General features: G+C 38.5%; 2 protein-coding genes across 2 annotated transcripts in view; one reads left to right on the forward strand and one right to left on the reverse strand.

The window, feature by feature from the left end:
- Positions 1-1458: 1458 nt before the first annotated feature.
- gnrhr1 (gonadotropin releasing hormone receptor 1) lies at positions 1459-9175 on the reverse strand. The gene is made up of 4 exons (XM_088404997.1): positions 8955-9175; positions 7546-8088; positions 4182-4383; positions 1459-3625 (listed from the first exon to the last, which is right to left on the reverse strand). The coding sequence occupies exons 2-4, from the start codon at positions 8071-8073 to the stop codon at positions 3213-3215; spliced, it is 1143 nt and encodes a 380-aa protein (XP_088261123.1). The 5' UTR covers positions 8074-8088; positions 8955-9175; the 3' UTR covers positions 1459-3212.
- Positions 9176-12101: 2926 nt separating this feature from the next.
- gatad2b (GATA zinc finger domain containing 2B) overlaps positions 12102-24324 on the forward strand; it is a 49642-nt gene continuing 37419 nt past the window's right edge. The window contains exon 1 of the mRNA XM_088404807.1: positions 12102-12202. The gene's annotated coding sequence lies outside the window, so the exon portion shown is untranslated. The remainder of the gene's footprint in view (positions 12203-24324) is intronic.

Consider the following 24324-nt stretch of genomic DNA (forward strand, 5'->3'; position numbering starts at 1 on the left):
TTTGCGATTTCTCTGCAAGTGTTTCTTATCGCTTTAAAGGTTTATTATACAAAGCAGAACATTTTACGCGAAGGGCTTTTCTTTTTTCAGTGTGTCTCTTTTCTACACATGCTGAACCTGAGAGCTGTTAAAATGACGAGATACCAAAAAACTGATATGGAAGATGTGTTTTTGTAGTGTGAAGTTTGTAGTGGTCAAGATAGTTTTCTAAAAAAAAAAAAAAAAGAAAGAAAGAAAGCCTATACTGCTTCTGTTTAAAATGTCTTTAATATTCAGTTTTTTCGTCCTCCTTGTTAAGGAGGAAAAGTTGCCAAAAGAAATGTTCATATTTTTTCAATGTTTTTTCATTGTTATTCTGATGATTAGATTTGATACACATGTTTTCAAATGATTTCCTCTTGTGCGGCGCTGGATTTTCTTTTCTGTAGGATTGCGAAATGGGGCTTTTTGAGCAAGGTGAGCTTCATGCTACGGCAGCCAACCTCACCTTGCGTCCTTGAAAGAACCATCCGCTAGTTGAAAAAAACTTGTTAGAAAGTAGAAACACGCTGCTTTAGTGTCAAGGAGAAATGATGCTTTAATATTTCTGAAAGTGCTTCTTTGTCCTCTGGTATAGTGAATATCGAAGAAAAAGCTTTAACCTGTTGTCACAGAGGTTCTTCGACCATAATAAGAAAAAGGTGTGAAAATGGAAAGAGCAGACGGGAGAAAAGCTGCAGCGGGGAACCGAGGCCAAGCTGTGATTTCGATTTATTTTAGTCGTCGATGCAACGTTACCGCATCGAAAACGTGCCACCTATTGCTTTCATGGTAATTTTATAAAGTATGTTTTATAAGTATATATGATTATATCCATACGCACGTCTTATTTGTCACATGGCATAATACCACGCGAGAGCAGTCTCTTGTTATTTATTTATTTATTTCCAAGGGCAGTTATGAAATTCAACGTCACAACCAGATCTTAATTACTATGATATAAACGTTACTATTTTTTAATACGTTAAACGCTAAATGATAATAATGAAAAAAAATATATTTATTCCTTCTCTACAGCTTGGTCTCCGTTTTGTCTGCAGATTATTCTGAATGTCTGGACTCACATTTGTCATATTTCAACAAGCCTAAAACCAAATAAAGAATTTTTTGATTCGTCTTTGATCTGTTTTTTTTTTTTTTTTCCCACGCACAGTCAATGCATTTGCTCGGTTGGTCAAGTGATGTAGAAGCAAATTTTAAACAGCCAGTTTCAAAGCAATACAAATTATGTGAACTACCCAACCCGATGCTTGGCTAAAATGATAAAAACAATTACATAGGGTTGAGGTTAGGTAGTTATATAACGTTTATATTGTCAACTAGTTTGAAAAAGAAGTAGCAAATTGGCGAAAAAGAAAACAGGTCAGGTTTCTTTAGTTTCATTTCCCTTTGGAGTTCAAAAATTGACCAGGCAGATCCTTCCCTTATAAGCAGTTTGACATCACTTTTATTGAGTACAGGTATACTCGATAGTGTCTAGAGTAGATCAACAAACTCCAAATTGCACAAACAGTATTTTCGGCATACAAGTTACTGTACTGTTCATGCGCTTATGCACAACAGTTTATTTTGCACCAATCATTGAGTTTAAAGAGTCTAAAGAGTATTACTTTGCACATGACAATACCACATTCTGTTTTTTATTATTTTCCACATTCATGCAAGTATAGAAATTGACACAAAAACTACTCCATGGTCTGCTTTTTGGTGAGGAAAAAATGACTTATTCTGAAATATGAAGTGTAATTCATGTCTGCCATTAATGTGTGCTTGATGTGCCATTTTTAAACCACAAAAATAGTGTACTTGTTTAAAACATTTTATATGTCACACTCTCCAGCCTGCTCATTGTCCCTCACCTACCCGTCTAACCCAATTTCAATCCAATCAGTCTAATCACCAGCAGGTGCTGCTGTCAGCCATCCGCCTCTTTTTACTGGGATTCAATAAACCAGTTGTTGTTGCGTGCTCATGGGTCCAACCTCCGATTGTGATCATCTAACATTCAGACGGCATGTTGCAGGGTAAGCGCTTTTTACTGCTTCATTAAATGGGGAAGGAAAACACAGTTGAACGCTTTAGGCTGTACAGATTCGACTCCATGAAGTTGCATTAATATGGACTAAAATTTCCAACCAAATCAAGAGCATATCGACAGTAATTAAAGCATATAAACCACAATCGAAGCATAGTCTTGTTCAAATAAATTGCATCTCTTACAAATTGTGATTGGTGAGTTTCTGTCTATAAGTTGAAGTACAAGAGACGAGCGTTTACCGACGCAAAGCTACTGACACGATACGAATTCAGTATGCCTCACAAAGGCTCTCATCGGCATATCGATGACATCAGAGCTATCTAATTCGTAAGTACACTTGACAACAACAATATTGAATCTGTTTAATGCCCATTAAAAGTAGTTTGGGAGTAGGTATACTACTGCATACCGACTCTTTATCTTTTTTCAGAATTTTAGTGCAAATAGTACAGCAGAGGTCACTTTTTCTTAGTTTAGCTAATGTTGTCATTTTATTGCCGTTTAGCTAGTTACCTTTCTCTGGTGGGTAGCTATATTTTAAGCTACTGTACGTTTAATTTAGAATATTTTTTATCTTAGGCCGCTACATTTTCCAAGAGGCTTGCCTAAAACTGGAATCAGATTGGTATCAGATTGTAAATCAATCCATTTAAGAATTGCTCAATATACTATTTACTGAGAAATTGCAAATAATTCTTCCCAATTTCATGGGAATACTTTGGGGACTTCTTTGTTCCAGTTGACTGTGCCATAACATAAAAAGCATAGTTGGAAGAGATCCGTGTGGAAGAAATTTGAAGAAACTACAAAATCGCAAACAAAGTCTTACTAGAAGAATAAAAGTAGGGGTTGCAGGATCATGGAGAATTAGCTCTACTTTTTTGACAGTTTTTGATAATTGTTCTAAGATACTACATGTTTAAATACTCTGGTTTTCATACTGTATATTCATTTGACTGTTATACATAAATATCCAATTTTGTATCAGAGAAGCGATTACCGCGAGTGGCGTGTGGAGGCCTTCATCCAAAAAAAAAAAGTTTTCTCATCTTATAATGCACACTCAGTATTTTCTTGAATATTCCAGAAGAGACATTAGAAGTAACCAGGCTAAAAATATATTGTCGTCCGTCCATCATGGGTTACCGCTGTGCGGGTTGGAGCTCAGGTCTGACTCCATCTCGGCAGCAGCTCCAGGGTTTCTAGCCGAAAGGCGATCCACCGAGCGAGGCGAGTCGCTGCCGGCGCGTCTTTGGAGGCAGCACGCCATCACATCGGCCAGGTCGGCTCGGAAGGAGGTCGTGTAGAAGCCGTAGATGATAGGGTCACAGCATGTGTTCAGGTTGCCAAAGACAAACAGTATGTGGTGCACGTATTCCGGAGTGTGCTTGATCATGGTCGGTTGGAACCAGTACCAGATTCCCAGAATGTAGTAAGGGGTCCAACAGATGACGAAGGAACTGACGATCACAATGGTCATCTTGAGGGTCTTCATCCGGGCTTTGGGAATCTTGTCTTTTCCGCTACGTCGCAGGCATCGCTCACCATCTGCAGACACAAGAAGGATCAACTTGAGATACGAACGACCCAATTGCCATCATTTGGATCATTAGCATTCTGGGAGTCAGGCTAAGCCACTCAATGAAGTAATTGAAAAGCTTGCACATGTCAAAAGTTGTCCGCTAGCCGCCCCCCCCCGATGGTTTTAGCATATCAATACAAAAATTTCCATTGCACCATGCTCACAAGTTGCCGTTGAAAGGATTCATGAAAAAAATGGAGGAAACGTGTGATAAAACATTGTGTTTTCAGTACGTCCAAAATTGATCATATTTCCAATTTTTAATGGCAGTAAATGAGCCCGTCATGGGCTAAATTTGACGTCTGAAGGGTCTACCTCTCGACCTCTTGTTTGCAAGCATTTAGAAGCGATGGCAGCGACTCATATTGAAAGTTGACATGTTTTGACAATCTATGCAATATTTGATCGTATCCTTCTCCTTTTATACCACACTTTTAGTACCTCCAAACAGACTTATTCTTCACGCCAGCCATTTGCTCTCTTGGGACTAAATGTTTGAAAAATGCGCCAATTTTCACACACCTTTGCTCTTGTGCATCTGCCCAGTGATCTTGGTGAGGATGCTTGTGTAGCAGAAGGTCATAACAAGCAGAGGGAAGACATAGAGTGTCACAAAGTGAAACATGTTGTATGCCGTCTCCTGCCAGCGATGCTGGAAACTCCCGTGGGTCACACACTGAGTGAAGTCAGCTCCTTCTGCCTTAATGGCCCGAAAGATGAAAAGCTGAGAATGAGGAGAGTGAAAAGATGAAGCATGCATATGCAGTCACAGGTAAACACTTGCGTTAGTAGTTGTTTGTTTGCAGTAAACAAACGCGACATTTGTTTATCTGACACAAACACCAAAGAACTTTGAAAGCAACAGTTCTTTGGTTCGGTGTGGTGCATTAAATCCATTTAATGCGCCGCTTATACAATATGGTGATAGCCTTACGTACAGGTTCAAAGTAACGATGAAAATATGCACCAAAGGAAAGTACAGTCTATCACAATGAAAAAATAAAGCAGCTTATTATATAGTTTTTCCCCTACCGCACATTTAAAACGTTTAGAAATATTAAAACCCTTTTTAAACACATGAGGAAAAAAAACCAACAACAAATTGAGCTCATTGTCTTTTTTGTTACAGTATAGATAGATAGATAGATAGATAGATAGATAGAATTTCTATCTATCTATCTATCTATCTATCTATCTATCTATCTATCTATCTATCTATCTATCTATCTATCTATCTATCTATCTATCTATCTATCTATCTATCTATCTATTTAAAAAAACATTAACAAAACTCATACACCCATCTAAAATCCTGGTATATTTTTTTAGCACATTTCGGAATGATGTGTGAGAGTATTTCAAGATGTGCGGTAAAGTGTCTCAGTAGTGAATGTCAGTGGGGAAAAAAAATCAATAGCGTGTATATGAGGTTTGGGAACTGAACTCACGGACATAGGGCGAGTGGACGCTATCGATTCTTCTTTCAATTGTTTAATATAAAAATTACTAGCCAACAGTTAGTCACAGTAATGCAGTCTGTGTCATACCGGATCACAACAGACAAATACAGTGAAAAAATAAATAAATAAAATCATGATGTTGGTGGTTCGTCGTGGTGGAATGGATACTAGAAGAGATGTGCAAAGGAAGCTAAAAGAAAAAACATTGAATTTTAAAAGGCATCTAACTAACATAAGGATAAGAAATCATTATTACAAAAGAAAAAAAAAAGGACACAACATGAACAAAGAAGCATTGGGGAATAGTCTCACCATCATCAGGTGACAACAAAACAAAGGACAAAAACCAGAGAGAGAATAAACAGAAAGAGGAAATACAATGCACGCTGATGAACAAGACACATGTGGGAAGTGTCCTCTTGAATGGATGAGAGGCCTGATTTGCTGAGATGATGAATAAGCTTGGCGAGACCAGGCGGGGATAAACACAAAAGCACATAGGAAATGTATATATATATATATATATATATATATAAAGTCTTGAAATCATCTGCCTTTCAAAACACGCAGCATTTTTCATAATGCGTTGAGGGCACAACGGCATTATTCTATGTTCTACTGTTATGAAATCTAAAATAGGACCGTCACACAATGACACACAAGTGACAAGATCGTTGTTTAACCATCATGCTTATGGTCTCTGTAATAGTATTCACACAGGAAAGGCCAATGCAAGCTCCCCGTCAGCGGATTATCCACCTTTCTTTCTTATCAATGATGGATCTGGTCCCAGCGTCAACATGCTGCTCACTGGCCCTATTTTTAGCTCCTCTGTTTCACAGAGGGGACTGCGGGGAGCAAAAGCTGCAAAGGCAAAGTGTCTTAGGTTTAACCTTGTCATTTTATCAAGATACTGTGTTTCAGCTAAAAGCTATACACTAAAGATTTAATGTGTTAGCCATTTGCTTTCAGGATACACTTCAAAGATATCCTCTTTCAAGTGGTTAAACCTGAATACATATTTCTCTTCAATGTGTGTAAAACATGTCAATTAAATGTTCTGGTCAATGCAGTGATTTTCTTACTTACAGTATGCATTTGCAGGGTATTCATTTAAATGTTACTCTGATCAGCTTGATTAAACTCATTAATTAGTGCCCCAAGTCTGAGTTTAACAGTTAAGCACTGACTCACAAATCCATTCGAATCAGAATCAAAATCAATCAAAAAACAATATTGATAGACTTACAAAAATGGCATAATAGAAATCTAATTTGATCATAATGGTAAATGTGGTGCACCCTATCTACATCTTATATTGTCTGAAGCACCAAATAAAGCCGTCATATTTACTTTTGGAAACATAATTGAGTTTATCAACGCTAGCAAACATGTTAATATAGCCTTGTAAATCTTTTATTTATCATTTCAAACCACTTACTTTAACCTGAAGGACCACACTCCAAATACTGGTGCTTCTTTTTTTTTTTTTTTTTTGCGTTTAGTAAACTCTTAAAAGCACCCATGTTGATGGATGGATGGATGGATGGATGGATGGATGGATAGGACCAATTGCATCTACACTGTTGAGACTAAACAGCTAGCGTGCAGACACATGGAGCAATATCGACGGGCAGCTTCTCTCAGTCGACAGCCTGCCTTCGTCCGAGTCAGAAAAAGGGAGGTTCCTTCATGAACAACTTCCGAATTCATGATAGTGTGAGCTCCTGGTTTGAAAAAGGTGTTTAAAAAAAGAAACACACCCAATGAGGAAACACCCACGAGGCTTATACAAGCAAACGCTAGAACCTTCAATTTTGAACTGAAGACGCCTTTTGGATTAAAGGTGAAATGTCTTCAGCAAACTGAAACAGTCATGTTTTTTTGCTGTGCGGATCAAATAATCACATTTTTTGATATCATTTTGACAATATTGCCTGAAAACATTTGAACAGAAACTGCAGGTTTTAATAGCAAGGTAACCCAGAATCTCATGTCTCATACCTGGAGTCTAATGTTCTGTTCTAAATGAACAGTTCTGAAAACAAAACTCTTTGTATAAACTTTTTTTGTGATGCTGAAGTGGAAACATTTCATAAAGATGATTTGTCAATGACTTTGATTGTGATCTTTCACTGACGAAAATAATCTTTTGCAACTATAATAATTCATCAAACTAAGACAGGGGCATCATACATACAGTACAGTAATCTGGCCCATAAGATGATTTTTAATGTAAAGTATAAAAACGAGCTGAATTATTTCAATAAATGAAACACTTGAAATGTTTTATGATCAACAGTAACGTGAATGATTGATGACTAATAGTGAAGTTGTGCTTGTACTATTATAAGAATGATAAATCTGACGTTGTTGTTGTGCAGTTATTGAACCTAACTTCTTATGAAAAACATATCAAAATATACCTGTGGAGACGCCAGTAACAAGCTGAGTGTCCAAGCTACCAGCAGCATGCGTTTGTTCCTCAGCCCAGCATCTAGGGAATCCAAAGGATGAAGAATGGCACGATATCGGTCCAGACTCACAACAACCAGTATGAACGCTGCCGAATGCATGGCGAAAAGTTTCAGAAAACACAGCAGCTTGCACATGATGTCCCCCGCGTACCACTGCACCGTAATATTCCAAATGGCGTCCAGCGGCATCACCACGAAAGTCATCACCAAATCGGCCGACGCCAAGCTGGCGATGAGCGGACGCAGGTGTGCCGCGAGGCGATAACCGCGGCCCCAGCACACACTGATCAACACCGACAGGTTGCTGAGAGCGGCAAAGATGAAGAGCACCAGAGTGGCAGCTACTCTGCAGCGGGCGGCCACGGTGAAGGCCGGTGCTTCCCAGTGCGGAGAGGTGCCATTCGACAGGGGGACCACGGAGCTATTCAACGGAGGATAAGCGGGTGTGGACACCCACGCTGAAAGGTTCCCCGGCATCCTGGGAGGCAGACTCTGAAAACAAGCGCAGAATTTATTACAGTAGAATCCAAATGAGGTTTTCATCAGCTGCTGAGCAGCAGAAAAGGACGAGCGAATTAGGGTCCAACCGTTGTACCCTCGCCGAATAGCAGGCTTTACCTATTCAACAATACTAAAAATACCGGATGGATGGATTTTATTGTGGTTGTGGTTTGGAATTGTAAATAATTTAGCAAGCTAGCTATTTGTGCCCTGACGTTCTTCTGGAAGAAAAGACATTTTCAGGTAACTTCAGCAGAAATACAGAAAATGAAAGATGGATAGATAGATAGATAGATAGATAGATAGATAGATAGATAGATAGATAGATAGATAGATAGATAGATAGATAGATAGATAGATAGATAGATAGATAGGAACCACATATTTACTCAAATATGCTGTAAGAACCACATATTTACTCAAATATGCTGCAATTGTATGCAAGTTTACTACAAAATGTGAATTAGTGTCACAAATGTCTGCTTTGTAAGTCAATTGTTCTTCTGCAGTGGGTTGAAGAGTTTCCGTGATCAACCAACAAATAACGGTGCAGTAGTACCCTCCTCTGGTAAATCGCAAGAAGTTCTAATGCGCCAAAAAGAATCACACAGCGCACCCAATGAGCGGGTCTGTCTGCATAATAGTACAATTACAGACAGATACGTCAATAAATCGCTGTGACACACGCGCACGCGTACGTTTTATTGTGTTATTAAGTCAACCAAGAATGGGAGCAGAAAGGAAATATTGGCCAGTTTATTACACTTTTAGGTCTATTAATTCAAATGCATTACTCGCGCAGCACTCATCATATCATTGCCACCTAACATCGTCATTACTATCCGCAATATTCTTACCTGACATACAATCTTTAATGTCGGTGAGGCGATGCGAACACCATCGGGAATCGTGTTCCAGAGAGGAGCTGTCCAACGTGCTGAAGCATCACTTTTTGTATATCCTCCGCCAGTCTCGCGGTTTTTAACCACCTCATAAATCGTTCCATCCCATCGGGCTATTTTTTTTTTAATCTATTTATTTTATTGTTATTGCGTTATAATCACCTCTGGGCTCGGCTATCAAGCCCGCCTTCAAGCACGCGTTCTGTTCCTTTCTTGTGAATTCAGTGTGAAAGAGGAGCCCGAATCGATTGTGATTGGTTAATTGGGCTGCGTGACGTGACAACTGCTGCAGTCTGAGCAATGAATGTGTGACACATATAAAATATCCTGGGGATTTTCCAGGAACATTACTGCTGCTTTAGGGCAGAGCTGACAAGGATGGATTAGGTCATAAACATTTAATCGTTCAATTAATGACACAAAAAACAGATGCACATTAAACATTTTGAATATCGTAAAAAAATATAAAAATACATTTACTTGAGTAAATAAATTCAAATCGTACAATCTGCAGGTAGCTGATGGCAGTGCACACGAAAACATGATTGCCTAACCCCTCAACTCACTGTTATTTTTCTTTGAATATGCAATTTCACACTCTCCATCAAAAGATAGTTTCAATGACATTTTAACTGAATATTTCATAAATATCTGTCTACAAAAAATAATCGTCATAAAGTGTCATACCTGTACGGTATAGATTAATATTTGTCCACAGAAAAATATTGAACATAAATTGTCCTGTTTGGGGATTACATTAGAGATGTGTTCACAAAAATATGTAAAAAATATATGTAAAAATATATCACTTTTTAAACTTAATTATTAAGAAATATTTTCCACAAAATGATTCAAACAAAGGGTTAGACTCGTTCTCAAAAAGAAACAATGATTAATAAATAATATCAAGGATATAAATGACTAAAATGTGACTAAAAACTAAGAAGTGTTATTTTCAAAAGTCTGACCAAAACAAAATAAAAAATGCTTGCCAAAAACAACGCTGCCTCACATGATTTGTATCTTTACCCAAATTGCTAAAACAGTTCATACATTAATCAATATTTATTTTAAAATGTTTATTTTGGTTGTGTTTTGTTGGATTTTCTGTTTTAATACTTGCACATGTGCATCAAATTTCAATTTCAGATTTAACCCAAAGACGTTTCAAATCCACTGCAGCGTTGATATTTGCCAGAATTCCCTATAACAGAAGTGTTCACAATTGGAATTCACAGAATTTGTTGATTGAGTGTTTTTAGATCTTTTTTGTCAGATGTTACGATATAGACTCATTTATAATGATATAATTACTATACAACCATTTCATGAGTGTCAACAGCTTTTATTGACCATTTTCATTTAATGTAAAAAGGTTTGTATTTGTGCTGTTGACCATTCTTTTTTCAAGATTTCCGCAATTCGCCCTGGGCATCCTTTCAATTGATTTCAAATGATGCTGACTGATGGCAGCCGATTCTTGCATAATCGATGCTTGGAGTTTGTCAGAATTTTGTGGGGTTTTTGTTAATCTACTTGTCTCTGAATTGACCACAAAATCTCAACGGGATTAAGTTCTGAGGAGTTTCCTAACCATGGACTCTATATTTCAATATTTTGTTCCCTGAGTGACATCGTTATTGATCTATGCCTTGTTGCAAGGTGCTCCATCATGCTGAAAAACGCTTTGCTCATCAGCAAACTGTTTTTAGATTGTTGGGGGGAATTTGAGTCCGGGCCTTTGACTGAAAGCACCCTCACACTTGAATGCTTTTAAGGTGCTTTGTTGTTTGTGCAACACGGGTGTGTGTTCAGTGCTTTTCTTTTGCTTTGGCAGTGGAACGAATCGCTCTCTAAGCTTTTGGCCACGGCTGTATTATTTTTGTCCACTTGGGGTCGCCATCCTCATATTAAATAGTGTTCTATTCGCTGCAGTGCATATAGTTTCTTCCCTCCACACTGAAAACGAGGCATGCGTTGAGTATTTTAGGTCTTCGTCATTATAACAATATAATAACCGGCTTGTTGATCCCGGAAACAGTCGAACACGATACTACTGAAACGTAGTCCCACCCTGGCAATAAGTTCATTATAAATAATTAATAATTCCAACGTGCAAAGTAGGTCAGGAAGTCCACAGCTACTTGGTTAGGCATTCTGTTGGACAGACTAGTATATAAATGTCAAATTAAATGATCTATCATGACGTTGACTATATCACAATAACGTTAATTAATGAATAGAAAATTCTTCAGTGTGGTTCTTTGTTTAGCGATATTATAATAATGATAATTTAGCTTTAGCAAACGATGCCACTCAGTGACTGTCACAGGCAGGATGTGCAGCGTGATGTGTGGGAAAAGCATGCTGAAGTCCACAGGTATCGAACTCCAGTCCTCGGCCGGTATCCTGCATGTTTTCTGATTTTCTCTCTCAAACACACCTGATTCAAACGATTAGGATCTTTTTCAAGTTCCTGCAGAGTTTACTATTGCGCTAACTTGAATTAGGAGTGTTATGGAGTGAAAACTAGAAAACATGCAGGATACCGGCCCTTGAGGACTGGAATTCGACACCTATGCTCTAGTCTAAACAATTTGGGGATAGCGGTAACGGCGTTGTCATCCATCTTCACTTGCTGGTGCGTGTCCTTTCTTGGGTCATTATCATATGCGCATACGATCATTGGAAAAAATATTCCAACAAATGTGCTGCGATGTGTTTGAATCGAGAGGATGAAGGGAATGCGAAAGTGCGATAAAATAATCAAAATAACGATTTCTACAATGAATAGTACGCACTGTCATCCGTTCCTTAAGTTAACATGGCTCTCGGTTCAGACGCAGACAACAACATTACTATTAACCAATCAGTGGATTCATTGACTCCGCCGCGGAAATCCATTACCAATGAGATGCTCGAAAGCCGATATCGACGCGCGCAAGACAACCAATTAGCTCGCGGCCACAGTCAGTCTCGCTAAAAGCGACCAATGAGGCGCCTGTCTGGGACGTACGGCGTGAAGCCCTGACCAATGAGCTGTCTCTCGGGATGCACAGAGAGGGCTGTCGGCTGCTAGGCCCAATCGTCGGCTCAGTGCCGCCTGCCGGTGCCGGGGACTGGTGGTGAGTATCCGCTGCAGCGCGTCAGGACGGGACCGCGAACCCGGAGACGGTGCACACTGAGGCGAACGCGAGACACAGGTGAGACCGAGGATGCGAACGCGGCCTGCGATCTGAGCCGGAGGTGTTTTGAAATGACAACGGCGGGATTCGGATGGCTGCCAGACGGCGTGTTGTTCTGTCGTTGTGCTACCGGTGCTTATGCTGATAGACAATAGAGCTGCTTTGCTTTGCTATTAATTGATGCGGCTTGACACTGTGACGTGCGGCAGCCGTCGTCTCGAACTGCTAATGTCAATTTAAATGTCTCCCTATTGAGCGTAAACCTAGCTTGTGGATGCTCGCGTTTTAAGCCCTCCAAAAAGACAAAAAACATGCCAAGTGTTTTGAGATGATGATTGCTTTGTGATGAACACGAAATGCCTCCAGTCCCTCTTCATTGTTTGATGCGGAGTCTCTCGGGGTTAACCGGAGCTCGGATCCCGCAAACACTTCTTAATGCTCGTTTAAAGAGCACCGGGATGAGATAAGGCGTTAGAATGGTTTTATGGAGGCAAAGCAGCTTGAAGTGGTGGATTAAACGCGCCGGGGAGGAGGCCGGGGGCTGCTGATGGCTCTCAGCAATTAGGAAGGGGTGGGGGAAAATACGAAATGTATCAGCCATTTACGTGGAGACTCAACTGGGTTCATATGCACCTAAATGGCTGCCTGGCGCCTGACAGCGTAACCAAGATCTTACTGTAAGGGGGCAAGCGATGAATGATCTGGGACGAGGGGTTGATATGTTCCCAGAGTGGCGGATAAACCGATGTAGATGTGGCTTTAGAGACCAAAAGGGAATCAATATTAAATGTGGTCAGGCCATTATTGTGCACTTTAATGCAGCGATCACTTCACCTTTGTTGTTGCAACCCCTATATTTACCCCGGGCACGTAGGTGCTTTTCAAATACGAAGATCACTTTTGGAAACTTTTTTTCTGTATTTGGGGGGGAGAAAAGCACTTTGAGTGCATAGGTCAGTCATTGTTTTTTTTAACATTTCGACAATAGTTGGCTTTAAAAGATAATGTTCAAGTCAGAGTTGATATCTAATCTTAAAAAAATGATGCGTGGACTCAAATTCTGAAGGCGACAAACTGAGAAAAATATGTTTAAGTTGGATAATTCAACAAAATGGTGTAACCTTTCGCTACCAAATAGTTTTCGTTTCATCAAAACGTATGGCAAATATCACTTGTTTATGTCTATGATACTCTGAAAATGAAAAATTCCACTTCCATAGATTACGTCTATGGTAGCATATTATCAATATACTGCAAAATACCATTGTAACTTTAGATCCCATAGAATTTGATACCTGTACAAAAAAAAAGCGTCGTACAAGTGAAAATTACTTTGTTGCCAAACATGAACAATCACACGTATAAATATACACCTATATATATCACTGGCATTCATTCTTTCACCGAGAAATACCACAGGGACTGTATATCCCACAGACCACGATATATGTACAAAAACCGTGGCAGAGAAGTGAAAATGAATGCCTACAATTCATAGGAATCAGGGTAATCCATAGCAACACACATATATAACACATACTGTATTATCCATATATTTCCGCAGTACTGGAAATTGCATAAGCTACATTGTTGTTTGTGGAAAAATTGCTAAATGCCACCAGAAGTTGTAGATAGGATCTGTGGGGCACATTGTCAAAACTGCTGTTCTGCAAATTTCAACAAACAAATAAGTCTTTACAAAACTAATTATCCCTTGTATTCTCCCCCAAATGAATAAACAATGAGATTACCAAACCTTTAAAATGTAGGTAATAACAACTCAGCGAATTGTTATGAGCAAACAACTGGCTTGCTTGTTTGTGCTAACTAACATTGGCGTTAACGTCACAAATTTGTATTTTAAAGTTATTCCAACTTCAATTACAAGGTGATTATCGATATTTTCTCACTCCTTGTACCCCTCGCACGTCTTGTAGCATGCTATCATTTCCTAGCAGCTGCTCTTCCAGAACATCAGGGCTCCCCTTGACAAATTGTCACTTCCTTATCAATATACAGCAGTCTCACAACCTTTGGTTCAGAAATAGAAGCTACCAGAACTTGATAAACAGTCTTTTTACTCACACCATGATAGTTGATCGCTATGAATGAATGGTTCCTGCTGTTGGAGAGAGTGAATGAACTGTGGTATTCTCAATGATGGAGTCTTTTCTTTTTCCTCTTCCAGCTCAGGGTCCCCTGGCATGCCTGGTTTTTGCACAATCGAAAGAATTTTTTGTTATTGTACACAATTGGCACTGTTAGTATGTAACGTAGTACTTTTTTACGGTACCGTGTCTTTACCTGAAGCGCTATACATTTCTTTACAGTTCAAATGCAATTTGTTGTGAAAATCGGATTTGTTGGTGATTTCTGGGTGGTTGGAAATCAGTTCCGATGTCACTTTAATCGGCGTAATACCCTGTAGGTAATGTTTAAAATGACATCATAAAAAGTATTAAAAATAGTTAATGAATGTCCTCAATTAACTTTGATTGAGTTTCAGATTTAGTTCACTGGGGCTGCAACTAACAGCTATTCCAGTTATCAATTAATTTGCTTAATTTTGTTGATTAATTGCTGAATACGATTTTTAAAAATACGTTTTAATTTCTATCTGTTCATTCAAAAAGAGTTGTGGCTTTTTTTCCTTCAGAATAAAAATGCTCCAGCGTACATTTTTATGATTATTTTACAGATGTGGTCAATCATAATAGTCATTTTTAATTGTTTTATTCTGATTTAACACAGTGTCTGTTGTCAGAGAAGACTGTCGGAGATTTTGAGGATTTGAACAGTTTCAAGTTTCCAAATAATTAATTGATATATCAAAAACATTTTATTAATTTGATTGTCGATTATTAGTTGCATTGTTATAATTCCCACCATTTTTTTTTTTAAACCTTGAGACGGTATGTGGTAAATCTGCAATTATCAATCCATTATGTCAAATAATAACGTACACTACCGCATTAAAAGAGATTGCTAACTTTGATAATTAGTACTAGTAGTGTATGTTAGCCATCAATTCCATTGTATGGATTCTAGTGTACGTACGTACATGCCTGGGCCGTTGTGTTTGAAATGTTAATTTTGCTTACTGTGCATGACCTCTTTTCTTGTTTGCTCTCTGAACGTCCTTTTTTGAGCGGTACATTTTTGAAATAAGTACAGAAATAAAGATCTTGGCTTCTTTAGTTAACCTACATGATCAGTGTTTCAATTTCATGTTTTTTCTTTTCATGTATTTCTGCCTTTGTTGGTCAAGAGTAGAGTTGAAATCGTTTGGGATTAATATATCATAATTGCAAAAAAATATTAGTTTTTATCAATTTTATATTGAGTAGAACAAAGACATTTGAAATCCGCAACACCGCTCATCGGAAGTTGTTATCCACTGCAGTTTTTATACACACAGGACAAAATATACTTGAACTTTAGACATCATTGAGTGACTCAAAATATTTGAAGTGTTGCCTGATTTTTTTTTTCTTGTACGCTCTGCATACAGTGTAATCATGTTTGATTAGTTTTCCATCTGCTGTATTCAAAAAAGCGTAAAACACCCACACTCCTATCATAGTCTTCTTTGTAGGTGAAAAAAAATTGCTTTCCGCCATGTTTGGTAGCACTTTTGGAAGGTGTATTGTTCTGAATTTTATTGTCAACAAGTTCGATGGAAAGACCCGGGACTTACTCATTTCCTTACTCTGTGTGTGTGTGTGTGTGTGCCGTTTTGTTCCTATTTTCATTTTGGCCTCAATAAGGAAGTTCAGTATCAAATTTCAAAAGTGTTCAATTTGGTGGCATCCATTGCATGCCTTTGGGTTTTGGGCTGTCAGTAAAATAAGCCAACAGAGATATCTTGAGCAAAGAAAATGTGTTCTGTCTTAGCTCAGGATGCTGTTATACCCCACAGTTTCCCCTTTGCCCCTTAGTGCCGTTCAAAATAAAAATGGACGTCTTAACATGGCCATCAGCCACTTACTGAGAAGTAAGCAGTACACGTATGTTCTTTGTTGCCATGTGATCACGTACATTGTTACCTCTGGTTTATTCACAAATTGGTGTATTTCTTTTGTAAAAATGGGTCAGACAAAACTGTAGCGAAGCATCATTTTACCAGTTTTGGGTCACCACGTAAGAAAGGCTGGTCGCGGGTTACCTCTGACCACAAGGTTCTTTATATCTTCGTATGAGCGAACCGCTTCCAAAGTAAATATGTCAGCAATACACAGAATTCTAAATCGGCGTTACTGAAGCTAACCCCGAATGGAAAATGTACCGCATTTGGTGCCTAGTGATTTGTTTGTTTCAGGCAGCGTTCCCGTAGCTTTAAGGGTGTCCCTCAGGTGTCCTGCTGGAACTAGCGCAAGTCCATTTTTAAGGGATCCTGCTTTTAATAACCACACGCAACAAATAGCAATTTTTCTTGATGTGGTTACTAGGCTTTTGTCGGCAGTCTCCGAGTCCCTTATCTAGATGAGGTTTACAGTGACAATCTCGTCCGTGCCTTTTCTTTTGTTATTAAATTATTTTGACCCCTTTTCAGGATTTGTAACAAAACGTGCCTAAAATTGCGTTTTGCACAGCTGAAATGGCCTTTTGTTAAAAACAGTAAGCGAAACAGACATTTTCTGGTCTTTTGGATACACAGATATGGTGAGACAAAGGCTAGTGCAGGGAGGGAGGGGGGTGCTAGAACATGTTATTCTGATTTTGAGCCAGGCACGAGTCGGAATTAATGGGCCAGATAGCAGTAAGAGATTCTCTTAATATTGTTGCATCGATGGAGCGTGATGACCATACCTGTTTAAAGCACCATCTCATCTAAGCATCACTTGCTTGGAAATATAGAATGAATGCATCCCGTTTCGATCAGGAAAGAAAACATATATTTTGATGATTTTCATCAAGTGAAGCTTTTTAAAGCTACATTTTTTTGGCCCAGTCCCATTGGGCAAGGAATTAGCATTAAGTGCTATGAAGAGTACAAAAAGATAACTGTATCAACAGGTTTCATTTATTAAAGGGATACTTTACTTATATATCTGTTTTCTGCAGTATGAAGTTTATTTTTTCAGTATTTTTATGTCATAACGTCATTACTTTTCTTGTACAATTAATACCTATAAAAGGGCTCAGGGAACAACCAATAATGGCTCAGCTTGCGAATGTCACATGACTAAACAAGTCCCACAGCACAACGTGGCAAAAGTTCATTGAAACGGCGGCATGGAAAGCCAAAATGCATAAATGCAGTCAATGACTACGACATTTACGGCCAAGAGTCATTCAAATAAATCCTCATTTATTTCTCGCCAGTTTTCTCTCTCCGCTACAGCAGGCACGACATCCTGCTTTTCCTTGACAATCTCAACGTTTTGTTTGTGGTTCAATTAAAAAAAAAAATGGAATTTAGGTCTCTTCAAAATATTTTTATAGTTTGAGTGTAGCGCGTCGAGCTGCTGCATTGTTCTAACTATGGAATGGTTGTTCTTTTTTGCTCCAAACGGCTTGCTTTAAGTAGAATCTCACATTGCAGTGATTGTGGCCAACGGTAGACTCTTTGGGCTTATTGCACACCTTGGTGTTGTAAAACAGAGGTAAATAGTCCTCTCGGCAAACATCCTACACGGATCTTTGTACAGTACCTTGCTTTGAAGGCAAAAAAGCTCAAGCAAGCCACGGTTGGTTAGCGACACGCATATAGCGCATCTTAGATGTGTCTTCTTGAGTTTGACATGGATTGAGTTGTTGGAAAAATCAAACATGCAGATTTGATGCAACTATCTATCCACGCCACAAAATCTTGCTTTCTTTTTTTAAATGATGCCCAGCCTCCAAAGCATTTTAAAATGTCTTGCGCAGCTTGGCAACTTGTTGCACTGTTGTATTTTGTTTAAAAATAAAACTTTTATGATGTAGGAAAATGGATTTTTATCCCCAACAATTTACCCAAAAGATTTTAAAATGATATCTTTTGAAGCTGTAATTCACAGTGATATTTTTGCTCAAGGTAATCATGCTGTCAGAATCTGATATCATCCCATGCACAGTTGAATGTTCTACAATTTATGCTTGCTGATAAACCCACTATCAGACCTGCACATTTCGTGGTGGAAGGCCAAGTCAGCGTTTGCCATTACCAACAGAGCCATTGCCAACCAAATTAAAACACATGCTTGAAGTGCTTGATGGGCCCGTCTTGCTGACCTCACACTTGTTTCTTTAGCGTTAATAGTTTTGCTTTTTTTCCAGTCGTTTCAGGCTTGGTTTTACACAACCAGTAATGCATCAGTGTCCGTGGAATGGGATGATCAAAAGAGTCATTTAAAATACATATGGCGACGTCTCCCCCCTATAACCGCACGAATGATCATATGCAGCATCTTGGTTGCCGTTACATTAACTAGCAAGGTGGCCTCAACGTTGGCTTTACTTTTACGGCGTTGTTGGAAGATCCCAATGTAAAAGAAAGGATCTTGTCTCTGCAGTTGGGTGCTTGACGAGCAAGTGTTGATGAGAGCACAATGTGTGGGTTGTACTTGCAGAACAGCTTTCTCGATGAGCCTTAAAAAGCCCACTAATGTTGGCAAAACCTCCCTTGGTTCATCACAACCAGCAGCACCTTTCACATTCCAAGCAGTCTACGGACCTCTCCGCTAAAACTGTGTTTTCTGTTGTCTTTTTGATTCTGGAAAAAAGGGGACCCATACAAGACTACAATTGTAATAATAATACCCTTGCATTTTATCTTCACAGTTCTTACTGAATATGAGTCTTATTTCGGCCATGAAAGTAAAATGAATGAATTGTTTTAAAGGATAGTGATTTTTTTAAGACAGCATTACAAACTGGTTTGATTCCCACATATGGCTCAGAAGCATCCACATGCAGCATTTTGTGACCTAAAGCCGCAACGAGCTCTTAATTAGAAGCATCATTTCATATTAAACAATACCGGTTACGCTGCCCTAATAGTTTGGGATAATTTCAATGAAAAAGTGTAAAGCAATCAAGCATGCATTGGTGCGGATTCTAACTGTGGTAAAATGACGAGTGGGAAAGTGTTTGCTCCTGGGCTTTTGGAGTTGTAGAAACGCTTCAGCAGTCAGCAGCAGTGCAGCTATGACTAATCCAGTCAGTGAATAAGCAGGGTGCAGATCATTGCTGCATTGCTGTGCAGCATTTAACCAGGTACTGCACAAGGTCACCTCAGTCAACCTGTATCAATGAAATCCTCCTAAGACTCCCTCGCACACCGGAGGACATCTGCACAACTGTGACTTGAAGGTTAAATCCGGAGGCTTTTTTTTTTCTTCCCAGGTGTTGGAATATGAAAGGCCATCTTCACACTCCCCATATCGGTCCGAATAATTCCATTTGATCAGAAAAGAGGCGGGCTCGTTAGATTTCTGTTTGCAATATTATAGTGAGCGTGGATGATATTTTTCCAAACTGTACACTCAGTTGAGTCACACACGCAGGTCGAAAAGCAAGAAAATTATGTAATGTGCATGTCAGAAGCATGACTCATGAACTCACCAAAACCCTAAATATAAATAAAACCATGGTTGGCCTGCCATTTTCTTTCCATTAGGACACGTGTTCTACTTACACTTTCACCATACTCAAGTAGCATTTTAAATAAATACAGTACAACTGTGGCAATTTAGTTTGAATGCTTAATTGTCGTCTTGGAAAAATACTGCATAGATTTCACATGATTAGAAATGGCAAAAACTTAGGTTGCAAAAACGCATGATTTAGAATTTAATTAGGGCTGCAGCTAACAATTGTTTAAATGATCAAATGAACATTGTTCTTATTGTTAAATTACTAGTTTGGTTCATAATGTCGGAACATTGGCGGGAATATGATTAATTTCCCCTGTTCCCACAGTTAATGTCACCAGGAATTTGTATAACTCAATAGAGGGGAAATAAATATACCTGAAGAATTTAAAAAAAAAAAAAAAAAAAATTGAAAATAATGTGGTTGAACAAGTGTACAACTCCGCTTATAAATGAGTGGCTTTATTCTGCAATAATCGTGTCAAAACGGAGTCAGCACACATCTAGCATCTTTTTAAGTGCCTCGGATTAACGCCAAGTAAAGTTCAGCAGTTCTCATGGTTTTTTCCAGGCTTTCCTGTCTGGATTTTTGTAGTAACACTAAACGGTCTTTGGAACTTTTCATAATTAACTATCTTGTCTATGAACACAGTTCCAGATCAAGACTAACATCCTCAAAGCATGATGAATTATTGAAGCCGGGGAAAAGGCTTTGTTTTTAAGTGTAATTGCAGTAAAATAGAATTTTTAAGTATTTAAGTTCCAGGCACTTTAATGCACTTTTTTTTTCAGTTGTAGACCAAGCTGTAACTCATTGAAATGCTGTAAAAATGATTAAGTTGTTGAAAGTTGATATGGATTGCTTTTTTTCTATTAATGTTAAAAAGGATACAGGTTTAGATTTAATCCAATTTTATAGATAATAATCTTATTTATAGTCAGCGCGTTGAGTGGGGGGCCGCGAAAAGTTTTCTCTTTCCTGGGGGAGCTTGGCAAAATATAATTGAATAAATATAACATGTAATGTAATTTATTTATAGCGGTTGACGACGTTTCTGTAATACCTTGATCAGTTTGTTCTTTCAAAAAAGGAACTTTTTTTTGGTCATCCTCTCATATACTCCAAATTGTCCCACGCTAAGCTATATCGTGTTGTTGCTATTTTTCTCTCACAAATCCACAGAAATGCTAACATGTAAACGTACAACAGAAAAGGCTATCGATAATGTGTGGAGTTCGAGAGGCATTGTCTCCTTGCGCTAAATATACCGATTGCATGCGGCATATTTCTACCTCTGTAGGATATTGATAGTCCTATTGGCCATCGCATTCGGCCCTATTTTAAGATATCTACGCTACCTCAGAGTTCCTTGCTCTGGCTAAATGTCTCATGTTCCCGCCGCTTCTTTTTTTTTTTTTTCCCTCTCATTTGGCTGGTGAAACAGTGAATGCCCCACCCTGTGGTCTGAAGTTCTGCTCTCCCTCCTCTGTCAAAATGCCAGCTCCTCAAGGAAGAGATTTTCCTCTTTCTGCTATGAAAACACAGGGCCGCTGCTCCTCCCCTTTGCCCCCCCCCCCCCCCCCCCCCCTCCCCTCCGTGTGACGACCTGACCACTAACAGCTACGTATTAAGAGATGATTCCATACCCTGAGGTTACAAACCGGCTTAAACTGGTTCAGTGCGTTTTGACTGCACTCTCTGTCTCTAGGCAAAAACAAATAAATTGTCAAAAAATTACATCTGTACACCCCCTCCTTGAGGCAACACGATACTCTTGCCACACATACCTCTATTGTCTGACAATACGACGACCATACATACTCTTTGGCTGTTCTCCGTAAAGGTAATTAATTCAGTGTAGGATCCTGAAGGCTTATTGATTATATAAGGGAACAATTTCTGTTTTCACTAAACACGGTACCTACTTTTGCCTGTTGTTACATTTTTTTTCTGCATTCATTTTTCTTCATTACAAGTAGTACAGTGCAAGAAATGACACATTGGAAAGCCATTGCGCTGTTTTAGGTACTATTTTTGGATAAAATTGCCTTCATGATGAATTCTTAATGGTTTTTAGAACTCAGGGTTTATCTGGACAGTTTTTTTTTTCTATTATATACAGAAGCATAAGAGCAACAAACCAGATAAAGATGTCAAGTACAGTGGAAACTCAACTCTTAAACGTTGTAAATATTGTATGTTTGGGAATACGAAAACAATATCAAACAAATTTTGGACATTGACTGTCATACGGGGAGACACACAATCTTACTTGTTATTAGAGATTAAAGAGTACAGAGTAGTAGAGTTTAATGCAGTATTACGTCCAAGATTTGTGGTTATTGGGCAAGAGCTTTGTACAGACTGTATTTTTAGCACAAGTCATGGATGGTTTTAACTGCTTACGTTTTTGATCGTGTGGCTATTAAATAATACAATCTTCTTGTCATTGCAAAAGGTTGAACAAAATTGACGATGGATTCGCAGAATGTGCTATGAAAGTCACGTCGTATACAGAGCTATACAGTAAGTCAAGAAATACAAAAGTGATTGTTTTATAATACAACACTAACCAAAGCTGAATGTCTGGCCCAGATGGCGCCCCCATCTGTGAATATTTTCGGGCCGATCGAAGGATTTTACCTGTTCCACTTTCTGTCATTGATCCGATCAGTAAGGTATTTTGCACAAGCGTGGCAACCGGTCACTTACGCTTGTAAGTTGCAGCGCTCAACTGGGCATTGCTTGTAAAATTAAGATTTTTTTGTGTATTGGAATTTTCGTCGTTGTCAGGCACAAGGAAGACTGCAGCGGAGGACTGAGAGGCAATTGTTATCGGGCATGAGGTGCGGCCGATAGCCGCTCGGGACAACGCACTTGCTAACTGTTTTTCTTATTTATTGTTATTTGGTTTTAAACATAACACACAAAGAGAATGCCACGCAATTCAACCAAATACAGTACATATTTATTTAAATCGTTTTCACAACAGCTATTAAATGAAAATAAAAGCATTGAAAATAATACAAGGAAACACGACGTAAAACATCGACAACAAGGCAATCATACGTCGTTATCTGCTGTTTTGATGTCGCGCTGCCTTGTTATTTGAACCCAAACATAGCTGTGTCTGTACTAGCTTAGGCTTTGATTGGACCTTTCATCTATATTTTATAAATACAATACATGAAACTACCAAGTTTTTCCATCTGATGACGCAAGTAAACGTAACTTCAATGATTATTTTTTTTGTTTTGGGGGGTAGGTAGCAACTAAAAACACCCGTTCCAAATGATTTACTGTATGCACTTGCTTACAATGATAAAAACTCAGTTGTCTTATATCCATCGGTTTATCCTAATATCACTTCTGAGGATTTTGAAAGGGAAAAAGTTCTGCAAAGAAAAAAGCTGGCTGTCACCGTTTGATTGATATGGGGATTTATATTGTGATCACGGTAGACAATCGAGTCGGCGTATTATTTCTCCAGTAAGTTGTGAACAAGGTTGTATGTGTAATTTCAGTAGATGCAGTCCTATTTTCATCTGGGCATTCTCAGGTGATATGGCTCTCAAAAGACCAGTGCAGTGAGCACAACACATGACTATCAGGGGAGCAGAGCTTGCACATTTAGCGGTGAGGTAATGTGGCCGTGCAAGACAAGTTGTTGTGGTAATTGACTGGCTAGGCCGGCATTGAGTTGAGAGTAATGCCTTTGTCTTGTAAATTGTATAAAGGATCATTTTAGGAGCACTCCGGTGAAATTGTGTTTTCTATTTCATTCTATTTATTCTTGATTTATAGATTATTTATTTTATTTATTGTTCATGTTATTAAAACGCACCAGTCAGAGCAGTGCTAGTAATTTGGTTACATACCTGTGTATTAGGAAAAGCGTTGTAATCTAGTCTGTCCTTAAAAAAAAAAAAAAAAAAACCTCGATTTGCAGATAATAAATATATTGACCTACACTTTTTATTACAATCCAACACCAACAACAGATGCTGTCAAGAAAAGTCAATACTGTATGTTTACACAGTTATTATGTTGTATGAAGCAGAGTTGGACAGCCCTATTTTGATCATAGAAAGCATTGTAAAAAATGTTTACACAAAATGAAAGTTTACCAGGTAAAAAATATTATACTTTAGATTGACATAAGCCTTATATGAAGTTTAATTGCAAATTTAGTCATGCCCTACTGCAGGGGTTCTCAATTTTTTTGGAGTCAGGGAGCACTTTTTGAAAGCAAATTTTCCAAGGAGACCAATTGCAAATGTTTGCGGAAACAAAATAAACAAAAAAATAATTTAAGCCAAACATAAGTGCCCTTTTTTTATCGCCAACAGGTTCAATTTGACAACAAGTATATTTATCAGTTATACTGAAGTTTACAAAATAAAAATTGAAAATTTCATGTCTCCTTGTGATAAAGCGGGTTAATTTCCCCCAAACAGGTTTCTGCCAAATATTTAGTCAGAAACAGCATTATAAAATATAATGCGGCTTTAGCCTTGCAGGCTTCATCGCCTCATTAGCGAGACACAAAACGCATTTTGACA

Source organism: Hippichthys cyanospilos, chromosome 21, assembly GCF_059441005.1.
Source record: "Hippichthys cyanospilos isolate Australia breed blue-spotted pipefish chromosome 21, RoL_Hcya_1.0, whole genome shotgun sequence".
Lineage (NCBI taxonomy): Eukaryota > Metazoa > Chordata > Actinopteri > Syngnathiformes > Syngnathidae > Hippichthys > Hippichthys cyanospilos.